The following is a 16,360-nucleotide window of genomic DNA, read 5'->3' on the forward strand; positions in this document are numbered from 1 at the left end:
ATATCAGTTGTCCTTTACTGGAGGGATGCTTCCCACTGATGGAACTCGTGTCGGCTGGGTCAGACGTGAGGTCTCAAACGTAAGCTATAATTCAGTCACGATAACTTCCCTGCACTGTAACATGTGTTTCTCAATTATTGCTGCAGTTCTACAAACAGAACTGCAGTAACATGCTGGTAGTCACAAAAGAACAATTTTACACATAGAAAGAGTGCAGGAAATTTTATCCTAAGAAGATCTCTTGGCAAGGAAGGAAGGAAGGTGAGGAAGACAGAAAGAGTAGGCAAACAAGAAAAGGCTGCACATGGCAATTTCGCATTTTATATAGCCAACGCAGAAAAATATAGTATTAAATATCTCTTTAAAATGCTGCTGGTACAGAAATAATGGAATATTTAGTCATGAATCTTTTACCATGCAGACTACAGCTTGGAGAAGACTCTGTGTTGTTGTTGTTGTTGTTGTTGTTGTTGGTAGTAAATAATATGATCACCAGGATCAACAACCTTCTGTTCACTCAGTCCTAACTACGAATTAAGAATTTTGAGAAAGCATATGGAAACTCTATATTAACAAAATACTCTTACAAATCAATTCTGTTGTACATATCATACCTCTCCTTTGGTTGAGAATTTCGGGACTCAACAGGTTTGGATTGTCACCTGGTCTTGGCACGTCAAGATGGTTTCCCGTGATTGCCACATCTGGTGCAAACAACCCTGGCGAGCTCTCTTTGAGGCACTGACGAGAGTCACCATAGCCACCAGACTCCACAGATGTAGCTGTTCAAGTATTGTTACATATGTGTTGATAAGTTGATTATATTTTTATAACATTTTAATAAGTAACAAAATGTGCACCCTTTGTAAAAAATAAATGGTATTTTAATGAAAAATACTTTGGAGTATGACTGTTGTTTACCAACTCTCATGTAGAAATTTATAAAACATTTAAGCTTCAGAGAAAACTAGGAGGGCAGAAAATAATTTAAATGTATAATGGTATGAGATGTGATTATCTTAATTCTCTGACTGTATGTATTTGGAATATATATCATATTCTTAGCATTGAATTTAATAATATTATTAACTGTACTGGTTACAAGATAATATATAACATATTTTTAGAAATATGGTTCTCAAAGAATATACTCTTACCTGAAACTCTAGTCCATTTAAGATTAGACACACAGTTTATGATTAATGTAAAAATCATTTATAGTATGATTTATAATACATAACTATTGAAAGTAAATAAATAATTATTATATTGTTAAGAACCAAATAAATATCAGAATAGTTTTGATGAAAACTGTCTGCAGTGCTGTTAGTGAATGCAGCAGGTAGAACAGGTTTAATTTGATCAACCCTTATAAAATATAGGAATTAGAGTTGTTACTCAAGTATTTATGTTAAGGCTTTTGTACTGCACACACATATTATCACATTAAAATCATCAAGAATTACAACACACAAGAAAAAGGTAACGTTTTACAACACAAAATTAACAGATTTCTCATATACATATATTGGTTATATTGGAGAGAAGGTAAAAGTAAATGTTATATAAGTTAAAAAAGAAAGGAAAAGAAAAATATTTATCAGATCAGGAATCAAGATGCAGAGATCAATGAGAAAAAATAAATATTTAATTCAGCTGCAAAATTTAACTGGTAAAGTGATTTAGCAAATTTAAGATTAAATTTAAACTGCCATCTTCCAGATTATAATATTGTGTTGTCTCTTATATGATTAGTAGTTATTCAAAGGAACTTGCTGCCACTATCATCATGTGATTTCTAACTTGAAGACAGAGACAGTATATTTCTGCGAAAGGTTATTAACCACCTTTAAGGCTGTGAAATATCATAACCAAGAAGACCATATAAATTTTCACACTGTCTTGAAAACCTCAAATTTCATATATATATGTCATAAGAAAATGTTTCATATATGGCAAGTGCTTCCATATAGAAGGGGCACACAGTAGCATAGTTGGTTGAGGCACTATGCTACAAGCTGAAGGTCACGGGATCAAATCCTGATGAGGTCACTGGATTTTTTCAATTTACCTAATCCTTCCAGCTGCACTATAGCCCTGGAGTTGACTCAGCCTCTAACAGAAATGAGTACCAGGAATATTCTTGGGGGTAAAGGGCGGTCGGCGTGTAAGGCTGACAATCTCACCTCCATCTGAGCCAACTACCTAGAAAATGTGGGAACCTAAACATCTCACAACCCTATGGGCCTCAGCAGCCTGTTACAGGAATACCTTTATTTTATTTACTTTTACTTCCATATATAATATTGAATTTCATTCCCAGGTTCATTAAATTAATTTTTATTCACATGTGTGCGCACATATCTTTGTGCAGAAGCATGCATCCTCACATATACACACAATACTGACCAGTTACCCCAAGGAGCAATGATTCTTACTTGTGTTCAGGAGGCGTTTGGTCTCTGTCTTCACCAGCATACCAATTTCTTTACTGAGGTTGTCAGTTTTCTTATTCTCTCAGGCAAATGTCAGGATAATACCTTAAATTAGGCCATGACATTTTCTTTTAAATCATTTCCAAATCATTATTTGCTAATCTTCCTGCCATTCAAAGCTATATAGTCTGAGTTACTGACAGAAATTCAAATTAAAAAACCCAGTGTACTTGTAGTGAAACTACCACAGCCAAACAAAACAACTTGATGCTTATCACTTAGTGCAGTATTTGTGTCTGTAGAGTGTATCAAATATGATGTAATGATTTTTAGAGGAAAGAACAGGCCTTCACTGTATCCACATCTGTGGTTATCTGAAATTTATATGTGGTAGTACTGTTGGTTTTTCTGTGTGACTGCATTTATCAATTACCAACATGCTGCCTCAGCATTTCTAACAGGTAGTTTTATGGCAGGGCGTGGTAGTCAAAAGATTAAATATATCACAAATTAAATCAAATTTTCACATGCATTCGTGCACCTCACCCCACTCCTCACACGCAAGTGCAAGCATACACACACCCATACATGGAAACATTTAGAGAAATATCGTGAATAGCATCATGGCTTAGGTCATTCATCCCGTTCCACTGCCCCTTCTAGTGTTAGTCATTCCATTTAAATACACAATTATATAAAGATAGAGAGTGTAATTCAACATCCATCATCTACCACAATAAAAACAACCACATTTTAAACTATTCCAAATTACAATAAAAAATAATCAGTAAAACCAACCCTTCTTACACCTAATGGACTTCTTCACCAATCTTCTGTGTATAAACAGAATATGTGTCATTTAGCTTTCATCTCCTTTAATCTGTGAGCTCTTACTCCATTCTAGTGTGTATGTACTATTTATTTTAAAGCACACACGAATATAAAGCAGAAATAGTATGAAAAAACAATAGCAATTGGTGTGAAACAGCAAAGGATCAATGATGATGCACATTCATATAAGCATGTAGTTCTCAGCTTCCAGAAAATTTTACACACTGAGAATAAGAATTTCCAATTAATTTGTTCTCGAATTGGACTAAAGAATTTGTGAACAAAGCAACATAATGTAGTCCAGCGTTTCTCATGAGCTATGCACTTCTATGAAATTGAATCTATTCTGCAGAATAATTTAAAGACAAATTTACAATCTGACTCATAATGAACTCTCTGTTAGTGAAACCTAAGACCCAACAAAAGTAATATCAAAGCCCTCCATCTGACACAGTCCTAAGCTAGCCCAACCCACCTTCCATATTCACAACTTAGCTATGGTCCAGCTTAACGTTTTCAGGATTGAAATAAATATACTCCTTAAACTTAAAAATATACTCCCATTGGCTAGACTCTCCTGGAAGATCATAGTGCAGTTACATTGTAAAATGTTATAAAATTCCCCATTCAGGCACTAGACACTATCCAGAAAAACAAAAATCCAAAAACCATGACATCTCATGGGATGAAGTACCACCAGATCAATTTAGAAAATGTGCAGTGAAACTTCTTTTTAATATTGTTAAAATACTTGATATGATAGGGTTGTCACGCCACCTAAACACTGAACAGGTCACTCTAATGGTAATGATTTAGTGTCTTCAGGAGATGCTCAGGTACAATCTTGCACGGGACACTGGCTATCCTGACTGAGAGCTTTCATGATTTTCTTCAGACCCTCCAGACAACTGGGGGAACTGTACCTTAATTTGGCCATTTTCGATTCCTTCCAAATCCTTTCCAATTCGTCCATCATTCTACCATTCAGTTGACAGAATTATAAAACAACCCCCACCCCAAATGTCACATATGTACTTTACTGTGAAAGAATTAATGTCGAATATTGTTGTATCGCCTTCTTAATCTTCTAAGTATCTGTTTTCCAAGGTGTTTCTTTCCTAATATTCTGCATAGATTTCTTGTCTCCTGTTTAGTTACATGGCAAGCCCATTCTAGCTTTCTAGATCATTATGTAATCTGTATAAATGCCTTGTTCCTTAATTAAGTCCTTTCCTTAATAACATATTACATGGGGTCATGAGTTATTTCCATTTGATCACATATGTTTGATGATAACTTAAAATATTCTAAATATTTCAGTCAATGGGAAAACTTGTCATAAAATTCTTACTGAGCTATGTGACTCAAACAGCAATACCTTTGTGTTCTATTCATGAGGAAACCAGATCAAATTTTTTTGCCAGTACCCTGACTATTCAGACTGAGGTATTACATGGCTTTCCTCAGTACCCTCAGGAAAATGTTGGGGCAGTACTCCAAATGAGGACACAGCAGCTTCCTACAAAACACTTTTCCACACATTACTCACTATCACCTACTCATTTTATGATGCACGGTTTGAAGTTCTGTCCTTGTCATTAAATACTCTATAAACAAAAGGATAAAATATAAATAAAATTCTTCTGAAGCTTAGTAATGAGAAACACTGTCCCAGAGATTGTGAACCCATAAGCCATGCAGACAACACTCACTTGGACACAAAGAGAGAGCAACGTGGACTTTGAGGTTGATACCGTCAGGTTTGGTGTTCTGTGGCTGGCTGCCACTGCAGGCAGTCTTCTCCTTACTTCCATCCTTCTCATCTGCTGAAGTTGTACCTGTGTCAGGACATAGACTGTTTTGCTGGTTGCCCAGTATAAAGGCTGAATTCTCTTCCTTGGAGATGCTCATATAATAACAAGTGTCACTCTTTTTCATAATGTGACGTGGTCCTGGGTTGAGGAGGATTGTGTCCTCATAAAATTCTGGAAGCTCCGATGGGCGCACACCAACCAGTGCCACGCCATACCTGTAGTGATACAAAGATACAGTGCTCAAGTAAAGGGTTTCATTTGGGAATTCTGCACTGAAGATTTAGGGAGATGTTAATGCTAAAGGGGAACCAGGTGAAATATCTGACACGACTATGCAGACCTCTTCAAGGTGGGACCAGTAAGTGCCCTCGCCTGCAGAAGGTACCATGACAAACCTCACACATCCTATGTGACCTAAGTTCTAGCTGAATTAAGATTTTATCACCTTGGAATCAATTTACAAACAATATGACTAATAAAATGCCCCATTAAGCAAAGTTCTGTGCTTAATTTCAACTGTAGAACTGCTAGAGGGTTAATCTTACAAAATGCATGCATAACAGATTTCTTATGCTCATGGTGCAAGGGTTGTTTTACACACACCCTTGGTCTACTCTAACCTAAATATATAATTTATTTTTAAAACCGTCACAACACAACTGTATTAAGGTCAGTGCATAGTTTGGCAAGCTACACACTGACCTTAATATAGTTGTGTTGTGACGGTTTTAATAAAGAAATTGTATATTATAAAACAACAGGATGCATGAAATGAAAACTAAATATGTAATGCTTTATGGCTATACACAGCTGCGTCTTTCAGCTTTTCAGGACAAACATAGAATATACTTTTGTTTAGCCAGCATGTCTACTGGATGAGCCTCAAATACACTTGTGTTACACATTTTTAAAAGTTTAATTTTTATGCCTGTTCTTAGAACATAAATTGAAGAGCAGTATACTTCTTGTAGGTAAAATTGGAAGAATATAAGGAAAATAGTAAAACATGAAATAATGATTAAAGTGAATGCTTGAAATATTTGGGTGACAAAACATTTAATTTTATCACAGATTTTTTTGTTTTTGTTTTAATGTTGTTATGCAGATACAACATGGGCTGGAATTCTATTCTTCATAGAGAGAACAAAAACAAGTGCTTACTTTTATTATAAATGGTTTCATATATATATATATATGGAACTCTCATTCAGTGTTTCCCAGTTTAAGATTTCCCTTCATTTGCTGCTGAAACCTAATTACCCTAAATCGATAATTTGTGTTAAGTTACCACAATTTAACATACAAGGCTCATCCACAAAGGAAGTTTCCTGGGACTGTTTACGGAAACAGAACACAATTTCATGGAAATATTTATTGCAACAGATACATCAAGTGTTCAGCAATTTTTCAACATAATCGCCACCGGAACTGAGACATCTGTCATACTGTGGGACCAACTTTTGAATACCTGTGTCATAGAAGTCTGCCGCCTGGGATTGGAACCACTGTGTGACAACCATCTCTGCCTCTCTGTCATTCTCAAAACGCTGACGCTCACCAGACAGGAGTTTCTTGAGGTGTAGGAAAAGATGGAAATCACTGGGAGCGAGGTCCGGGCTGTAGGGTGGATGATTAAACACTTCCCAGCTGAACTCCTGCAGGAGACTTGCTGTCCCTCAAGCTGTGTGCGGCCTAGCGTTATCGTGCAGGAAGACAATACCGGCACTAAGCATCTCGCGCCGCTTGTTCTGAATGGCCCGTCGCAATTTCTGCAGTGTTTCACAGTAACGCTGTCTGTCCCATAATACCGTGCACATCACTTTCCGCGCCGACAACATCTGCTTGAATTTCGTCTTACAGGGAGATCCACTGTGACGCCAATGCATTGACTGCTGCTTGGTTTCTGGGGTAATGTGTGCAATCCACGTTTCATCACCTGTGATGATCCGGTCCAGAAACTCGTCACCGTCATCATGGTACCGCTGCAGAAAGGTCAATGCTGACTCCATGCGCTTTGTTTTGTGTTCTGGTGTCAGTTGCTTCGGCACCCACCTGGCGCACAATTTCCTGAACAACAGGTGCTCCGTGACAATTTCGTGCAACAAGGAGCGGGAAATCTGCGGGAAATGACTGCTGAGTTCCGCAATTGTGACGCGACGATTCTCCATAATGCGTTCCCACACAAGCTCCACCAGGTCGTCTGTAATGATGGATGGCCGCCCACTGCGCTTCTCATCATGCACACTTTGTCGACCTGCTGAAAACTGTCTGCACCAGCGATGCACCATCTGCTTGCTCATGACGTTAGGCCCATAGACCCGGCACAGCTGACGATGAATTTCGATCGGCGCTATGCTCTGTGCATTCAAAAACTTTATCACTGACCGCACTTCACAGTCGGCGGGAGTTGGAATAAGAGCCTCCATCTTCAACAGCTGCAACGATGCTACTGTGGGAACGCGGGAAATTCCGTTTGTGCATGCGCCATGCTACGTCATTGCTCTATCACGTACGCGCAGTCGCTTCGCGCAATATAATACAATATACTACGCGCGCTATGTTCCCACGGGGTGTGGATACGAAAGCGTGCAACGCTTTTGTACTTGCTTTCGTGAATTTGCAGGCGTGGGTCGTGAGTAGTTCATACTGGCTGAAGTGTCTACGAAGACGTGATTCAGTTGATCGCGGAAAGCCGACCATGAACGAGCTCCTCGTAGAAAGTTGTGCTGTTGTGAGTTCAGTTTTTGCTGCTATTTTAGCGCAGAGAATGAATCAGATGGTGGAAATGAAAGTGTAACCGTTCCACTGCTACGCAACTTAATTTAATGTAATCAACTTTATACATTTGAAAGCTTAATTGTTCAAAATGAAATGCAGTGAACAAGGGTAGTGAGACATAGGTCAATTCTTGTATGTAAGAGTAAGCGTCTTCTCACGCTTACAACAAGAAACAGGAAGACACCCGTCAAAGGTTTATTAGTGGAAAGCTGCGTTAAAGAATAGGGCAAAGAAATCTTTTGTAAATTCAATACTTGGCAGTTTGTACATGCCATAACTTAAAAAGAGTGAAGTTTTTAGGGCCCAAGCGACGCTTAAGCATTTGTCACTTTCTGACAGAAATACGTTGGAGTCAAAAATCCTTAAACGCTTGTAAGCTTTAAGCGGAGTGGAGGAATATCTAATTAAGATACTCCTATTTTTTAAAATTAGCCAATCATAAAAATTTAAGGGTGTGACAGGGCAGTGACGCTAGTGAAAGCAGAAATTGAATGTTGGAGGAAGCGTCATGTTTTAGCATCATTCGGAAACCGGGGGTCGAAAGAAACAGACGTAAATTCGGAAACCGGGGGTCGTTAGAAACAGACGTAAATTCGGAAACCGGAGGTTNGAACCCCACCTCTTTATAACTTTAAAAGAACCCTGAGATAAAATTTAGCAAGAAGAAAGAAGAACCTACTATAGGCGACCCAGCGTGTGAGGAAGAAGAAGGTACAAGAAAAGGAGTGAGAGAAGGGCGGTAAGAAAAGGAAAACGGAAGAAAAGGCGATGGTGGGTTAGGAAGTGGATTCTAAATAGGAAATTAGGGCCACATAATTTGGTTGACATGGAAATCAGAAATAGTTACCCAGATGATTTCAAGAACTTACTACGCGTGTCTGAAGACCAATTTGATTTCCTTCTGGAACGCGTTTCCCTTTCTCGTAATTTTACGACCCGATCAGGTGTAGACATGGTAGAGGCAAACTCACGACTGAAAATCAAACATGTCTGATATGAAGCGTGAGCCCTCACTCTTGCCTGTGACGTCTTAAGAATTTCCACGACGCTTCGTTCACATGGGTCGTACTCACGAATACCTGCCTCATGCTAGTGTGTCACGCCCCGTGGAAACGCGCCCTTACTTTGTGGACGTGCTACGTATTTCTCAGTTCAGCATATAAACCCACTCCTCAAAATAAAAATCCTAAACATGGATTTCACTGTATATCCTGTCTACCATATCACTGAAGTTCAAGCCCCTCTTAGTAAGTAAGTTATATTTTTATGTGAGAGCAATAGTGTTTATCTGTCATGTAGACTAATGTTAGTGACCTTTCATTATGAAGCAGTACATACTTTCTGTGTGAATGGAAGCTGGCATAGGTGAAGCTCTTGCCCTCATATTCGCCAAAGAAGCGACTGTCTCCAAGAACAATATGGTAGATCTCGTTTCCAGAGCATTTCCCATATAGCCGATGCCATTCTTCTTGTGATGTCTGTCCCTCCCTGCAAACAATATATCCATTCAATAAATAATTATGTTCAATACTGTATGCAATATTTAGAGCCTTGCCTCATTTTTTGTAGCTTCCAATTAATAAAACAACCATTCAATATAAAATTTGAGACTCTTGACAGTGAATAAAAAGGAGTATTCTGAGATATGAGGTCATGTAGTTTTGTAAATAAATACCAACATTCTTTTTGTAAATGCTGTACTCTTTGGCTGTAGAAAAAGTAAGTCAAATTAGGAAAACGATCTATAATATAAAGAAGGGACAGCTGGACCGTGTTTGTGAGTAAACAGATTGTCTTGAAAATGGTCAATTTCTAATTTGGGGGTAAAAGAAGTGTGAGAGGAAGGAACGGGGAGAAAAGAGGTAAAAAACACCTAAACTAAATACTAATTTTCCTTACTGAACTCACATCTCTATCCTTAATCAGGGCAGCAGGTTCCTTCAGAATGTTGGTAATTATCTACAAAATTATTCAGCATCAAATCTCAGAAAATTATAAGCAGCAGAATTAAAGTTTCAGTTGAGGTCTTTTATATAATTTTATATTTCCATGGGGGATGGTCTGTCCTGTGCATAGAAGAGCATGAGTCAAATATTTTTGACTAACCCATGTGATTCTAACTTAGGCATGTGGAGCAGTCACTCAGACTGTTAGGCTTCCTAATGTAACACATTAAGGAGAACAAAATGGGATTAAATATTTACATGCCACAAAGGTAAAGTTGTTCCTGTGCTTAATAATTAAGGACTGCATTATGAAGACATATGGGGGATTGCATGTATAGACCCACGTTTTCTTGACCTCAGCATTAGCTTGAGGTGGATGGTCAGCTTCACGCTCTGGCCACTTTACCCCCGGGGAAAGAGCCCCCTGCCCCCATACCAATTGGGTAGGAGGTTGGTGGGCCCCAGAGCCAGTCTGGACGGCATGGAGAAGTGAAAAATCTTGCCTGCACAGGGACTTGAACTCCGACCCCTTGGTCATTCAGCTCATAGCCAGTTGCTTTACCGACTGTGCTATCCCGGCTCACAGTATGAATTGTATTAGCCATATTTAAGTAATTTCTGTACCAACTACTATTTCCAATGTGAAATAAACCATACATTCATTACAACTATGAACTACAAAGATTTTTTTTAGCAGCACACCTCCATTTTTTAACATGTGTATCAATAGAAAAAGTGGGATTTCTGTCAGAGAATTTCAAGAACATGTGACTTCCAAAAAGTGGTGTTGCCCAGTAAACAAAGCCGTATATGTAAGAAGGTAGAAGATGAAAACATAAGATTCAAGAAAACAACACATGAATTTCCTGCTCATATTTAACATTAAAATAGTGTTTATAACAGAAATCTGACTTCTTCCATCTGCACAAAAAATCTTAAAAATCAGATATTATCAACACTATTATTTATATAAAAAGTGAATCTTATATCTGATAAATTCTGACTTAATTAAGAGAAGAGATTCTGTTTACATGGGAAAAGTAACAGGAATTTTCACTCACTGCCCACGTGATGTATGCAGCAGCAAGGTAACAAGGGTTGATGCCCCTGGACAGGTGCAATTGTTAGCAAGGAGTGCATACTTGAATTCATCCTCACACACTACATGTTCAGCAAATTTTACGTGAAGCTTGTTTTCTGTTTGGAAGATCTGTACATACTGAGGAACACTTGGTGCAAAATCCTTCACAGCCCATGACCTTAGGATAGTGTGCTCATCCTGAAATACAGATAAATATGTAGTGGCACATATAAATGCTGCCTTATTTGTAGTTGATAAACTGGTTTATTTTGACCAATAGCAATAACATTAGGTTACTATGGCACCTTATTTGCATTTTACATATTACCTGATTAAAATATAGCATTTTTTATACTGTTTTCGAGAATAGCTCTGTCTCTATCCTCAGACACAAGATTAGGAGCCTACTCTGTTGGATCCATTAGATAAAGCTCATTTCATCAGTACGTCAGTTGATTAACTTCACCTAGTGGGCCCAACAGATTGTGTTTCCCTTTTCTTTCTTATATGATTAATTTCTTCTGGCCTGAAGATAGATGCACCAGGTACCTCCAAGGCATTGATATCGATCCCCCAAAAAACACAGTGCCCATTCCAGAAAACCGATCTTCAGCTCAGTACATTTTCTTGCTTAGGTTACAGTTAGAGACTTCATTGTGGTTGTTCTCGAATTAGTGACGCACAACAAGGAGGCAGAGTTATCTTGACTTCCAGATGAAGTACAATAGCTACCTACTTACTCTCTACCCTGCATAATGTCCTTGACCTCTCAAACATGGCCACAGATACCAGTCCAAAACTGAATAGATATATTGTTAATACGTTTATTATGAATACTAACAGCTGCAGTCTTATCAGCATAGTTCCGTGCAGCAAGAACAAAGCATGCTTCTGCCTCATTCATACGTGCTCTTGCAAGGTCCGCGTCCTTCAGGCATGAACCTTGGATGTAGATAACTCTTTGTGCCCATATAGGTACTTGAAGTATCATCCTCATTGTTGTGTCAAGCTCCATAGGAGAGAGAAGCACCACATAGTAGTCCTGGAAGTCAGAACATTCCCATTAGAACCCTTACATTTTCAACCATTTCACTGCTAAGATCAGGTATTACAGTGGGCCTTCAATACATTATGGATTTGTATGTGCCGGAGCTCTGATCATGTGCCCTAATGTGTGTATGTGTTTTATTTTGAAGGGGCAGTCTTGAAGATAAACTTCTTGTTGTGCTTATAGACTTTTGTGTGCTATGTTGTTAATTTTTTATAAATGATACTTCTATTACATCTTTCAACATTATAAACTCATCCTCAGTTACATAGTTACATGTACTTTCTGCACTGTATCGCTTTTCTTAGTTCACTCCTCTAAAACTTCGTTGAAACTAGTTCCAAATTACTGTTGAATTTTGTTAAAACATATTCTTTCTGTATTTTTTCCTCAGTTGGTATTTCATGTTTCCAGTTTTCTGGTTATGTCAAGTCTTGTTATCACATGGAGTGGTTGTGCTTGTTTCAGGCAGGTGATTGATAATCTTATAAAAAAGTGCAAACATAACACGCCAACTGCCTACAAGCACAAGGGATCTTGCATGTAAGTAATTGCCTCTGCAAATTAAATTGTTAACTAGTGCAACAGGATAAGTAAGTAAAGCGATCCCTGTACCAGGCCTTGAAGGCCCATAGGGCTGTGAGACGTTGAGGGTCCCACAGTATCTAGACAATCGGCTCAAAGATGGCAGTAAGATTGTCAGCCTTACGTGCCGGCTGTGCTTTACTCCCCAGGAAAATTATTTAATTAATTCCTGGTACTCATTTCTGTGAGAGGCTGAGTCAACCCCAGGCCATAGTAGGGCTGGAAGGATTAGGTCAATTGAAAAAATCTGATGACCTCATCGGGACTTGAACCCGCCCCTCAACCAACTACGCTACCGCGTGCCCCTAGTGCAACAGGATGTTGAATTATATTAAGTTTACATGATTTATGTCTTACAAATTTCTATAAAATAAATTAATTACAGTATAAGACTTTACTGAAACATTTCTTGCTGTATTGTGAAGGTAGAGGGGATAAAATCCATATTCTGCTATATACATGCTCTATGTTTCTGGTTTTCCTAACCGCAGAATTATAATTCAATGATCATCCCTTTTAGCTGCTTGACCACAGATGGTCAGAAATCCTGTTAAGCTGTTGGAGTCAGTAAGTATTTCATCACTGCCTAAATACAGTATACAAAATAGAAGGGATTCCAGAATTTGATAAACATCAATTTCACTTATAATTTGGACACAGAAGCTGGACCCCAGAAACTGTCTTTTATTGAGTTTCTACCGTATTCATAGCCATTTCTGTGTAGTGTTTGGGGCAGATAATTAAGGAATATGAATTATATATAAATATAAAAAATATGTATTTTTTAACAAAAGTGGTAAAAGCAGTAAACACATTTAAATGTCAAGATCATTATACTGTTATTTCAGCCACCTTGTTGCTTGAACTCCATATACCTGTAGCAGTGGGTGGGCATAGAACTCATTGAGGAAGTCCATGATGGTGTCAGCATGCAATGTGGTGCTACAAACCACAACATGTTTTTCTGATTGTGCCCTGTGCGAAGAGTATGATCCACCCAGCTTCTGACGTTCCATCCACGTGAATGCCAACTGTTCAAACTGCAAACAAAAACACACCAACACTGTGTTATAAAATGTAATTATATGGCAATACTCTGACAAACTGTTCTTATGATTTTACTTAAATATTTATCCACATACAGAAATAATGATCACAAGTTTACTGCTGCAGAGACTACATGTTCCAGAATATAAATTACAAGCAGATTATACAAAAATTAAAAGTCAAGTATAATTCAGTTCATGTTATTATTTACCGAAGCATATATAAAAATAATATACGCAGGGCTGAGTACTGATATGCATATTATTAAATATTGCCCAGTTGTTGGTATATTCACCAAGTTATATCAAGAAGTTAGGGAGAAAATTTTCTTTAGCATATGCTTATATATCTGAAGAGGGGGACAGTCAAATGCACAAATTGAGCATTGCTGTGACTGTGCAGGCCTAACTTGGTAATAAAAATGTCCATAAAATCTACATTAGTGTAGACTTTAAAATTGCTACTTGTTAACACTTAACCTCTGACATTTCTGCCATCACCATTATGGTGCTTTTCACTGACACAAATGGACTGTATTTGTCTCTTTCTAGTGCATATCAGATTCTGAGACGTATGTTGACAGACCACTAAAAGCTTTCACGTTTTAAGACCACTTACATGCAAAGAAATATAAATACCTGTAACTTAAATTTATAACTGTGCTGAAAGTATGCTTGTTTATTGTTCTATGAAATCCATTTACAACAAACATTTCACAGGCATTTTTACTTATATAAATTTGCTGTATGTTGCAGAATTTAAACAATGAGTACAGGCATGCTTCATTTAATTTATTATGGCGATGTTATGGAGCATTTAATAATTTAATTTGTAATCTTAAAACTGAGGTATCCATTCTGAGCTCTCTCTTTCTATCACTTTGTGATATGGACCAATCAGTCACAAAACAATTATTGCCTCTTGAGTGTGATTACTTAAAACTAAAAATGACAAAAGCTGAAAGCTGTAATCATAAAGTCTCAGCACCAGAATGGACTGGATTCTCAGTCATTAGCCGGCTAATCAGTTTCAGAATGTCAACAATTGATTTCAGTTTCAGTTCTAACATCTTCATTCAGTTCTGACTGTTCACACGATTCTGTTCCCTCATTTGTTGGAAAATGGCATTACATACCTTGCAGTTATTCAGTGACAGACTTATCTGTTTCTACGGAGACTTCTATATGAATTACTTTCTTTGATATTATTATTATTGGAGGGGGTGGGTTTCCCCATGCACTGCGACCAGTTGTTGATCTATTGTACATCCCCCTTTGATATTCTATCAGTCTCCATACCCTACCGGTACTGGTGTGTGCTATCAGCCCCGTTGAGCCAACGAGGTCGGCCCTCGGTACCTTGATACTTCTCCCATCTACCAGATACATTGGAAACTACTTTGGGCGGGAAACTTGTTGCCTAATTTAGCTCAGAGGTCTCCTATAGACATCAGGTTCTTTTACGTGCCATAAATCTATGACATGGGGCTTAAAGTCCCTCCCGGAGGACTTGTTCCCTGAAGTTTTCCGCCCTTAAAAATTCGACGACCTCCGCCGGGTTTGAACCCGCGTACCTTGAGTCATGAGACTACGGAGGCCACTTTACTTTCTTTGATAACTAGTGGCAGGAAACATTTTGGGTGGCTATAAATACAAAAGTTTTATGAAGCGAGCTTCCTTTTTTGGTATTAGAGTGAAGTTAATATTAATATTAATCAGTATATATTATCTTTATTAATGTTTGTTGTTAATAATAAAGATTTATTTAAAATGAACTCGGATGTTCATACTTTTAATATAAGATCAAACTGTGATTTGCATTTTCCAGTGGTAAATCTGACTGTATGCCAGAAAGGAGTACGGTGCACTGGCTTTAAACTTTACGATCACCTTCCATCAACTCTTAAAACAAATATCATATGATATTCCTAAATTTAAAGTGGCATTAAAGAATTTCCTGACCACCAACTCTTTCTACACTGTGGAGGAATACTATTGTTATAAATAAGAATTTTGAAATTTGACTATATCTAAAGTATTGAAATTGCTGATTTTATAACTGTAAATTTTGATTGTAACATGTCAACTTTATGTTTTTAAATGTACTATTTTGTGTATAAATATTGTGGTTATGTTGCATGTTTTTATAATTTGTTCGATCATGTATAAGAAAATTTATTGTGTTGACTGATTTCAATCATTTTTGAAATTATGCATGTATGGGACATGTTCCACATCCAATGGCGTTTTAGCCCCTCTGAATCTATGGAATTGGAAATAAATATGAAACATGAAATTGAAAGACTGTGACAACTACTAACAATCTGGCACAGCCAAATTTATGTTCCCATTCTCACAGTCCTTTTCATGAGATGGATGCAACATTTTGTTCAGCTCAGCTCCCTGAACTATCAAGGTGCATGGAAGGAGCATGTAAATAGGGACTAGAATTCAATCTATGAACATTCCATACTCAAAAAAAAGGTGTATTATTTTAGGATTTAGTGTTAAAAATACCTCCAAAATTATTTCTTAATAATTTTCTGCGTTTTCTTCGTTCAATAACTAGGGATAAACACTCCCTCATAGCTAAAGACCTAACTGTGTTTCTTCTGTAGTCATAATGCACCATTTGAATGAAAGATGCACAAATTTTTATTTCCACTTATCCCAATATGCATTTGATAGGATTCTTTGCCTTGAAATCAGCCTATCCTATGGCCTTTACCTGTAGAGGGTAATAGAAAATACCTTACACCAGTGGTTCTCAAACTTTTCACCTCTGAGCCCCCCCCC

The 16,360-nt window shown here is 37.7% G+C and overlaps 1 protein-coding gene and 1 long non-coding RNA gene across 3 annotated transcripts in view; one reads left to right on the plus strand and one right to left on the minus strand.

The window, feature by feature from the left end:
* The window catches only part of LOC111866912 (potassium channel subfamily T member 2), a 534,419-nt gene that overhangs the window by 32,474 nt on the left and 485,585 nt on the right, over positions 1 to 16,360 (minus strand). For both annotated transcript variants that reach the window (XM_033752480.1, XM_033752482.1), the window contains 6 exons: positions 13,394 to 13,558; positions 11,727 to 11,927; positions 10,866 to 11,083; positions 9,197 to 9,346; positions 4,979 to 5,295; positions 615 to 782 (listed from right to left, as the gene is read on the minus strand). In XM_033752480.1, coding sequence (XP_033608371.1) covers positions 615 to 782; positions 4,979 to 5,295; positions 9,197 to 9,346; positions 10,866 to 11,083; positions 11,727 to 11,927; positions 13,394 to 13,558 — 1,219 coding nt within the window. The remainder of the gene's footprint in view (positions 1 to 614; positions 783 to 4,978; positions 5,296 to 9,196; positions 9,347 to 10,865; positions 11,084 to 11,726; positions 11,928 to 13,393; positions 13,559 to 16,360) is intronic.
* Positions 7,711 to 13,446, plus strand: LOC117282523. The gene is made up of 3 exons (XR_004513282.1): positions 7,711 to 7,811; positions 12,402 to 12,476; positions 13,367 to 13,446. It is a non-coding gene; the product is annotated as an uncharacterized LOC117282523 (long non-coding RNA).

The sequence above is a fragment of the Cryptotermes secundus genome, unplaced genomic scaffold (genome assembly GCF_002891405.2).
Source record: "Cryptotermes secundus unplaced genomic scaffold, Csec_1.0 scaffold42, whole genome shotgun sequence".
Classification (NCBI taxonomy): Eukaryota; Metazoa; Arthropoda; class Insecta; order Blattodea; family Kalotermitidae; genus Cryptotermes; species Cryptotermes secundus.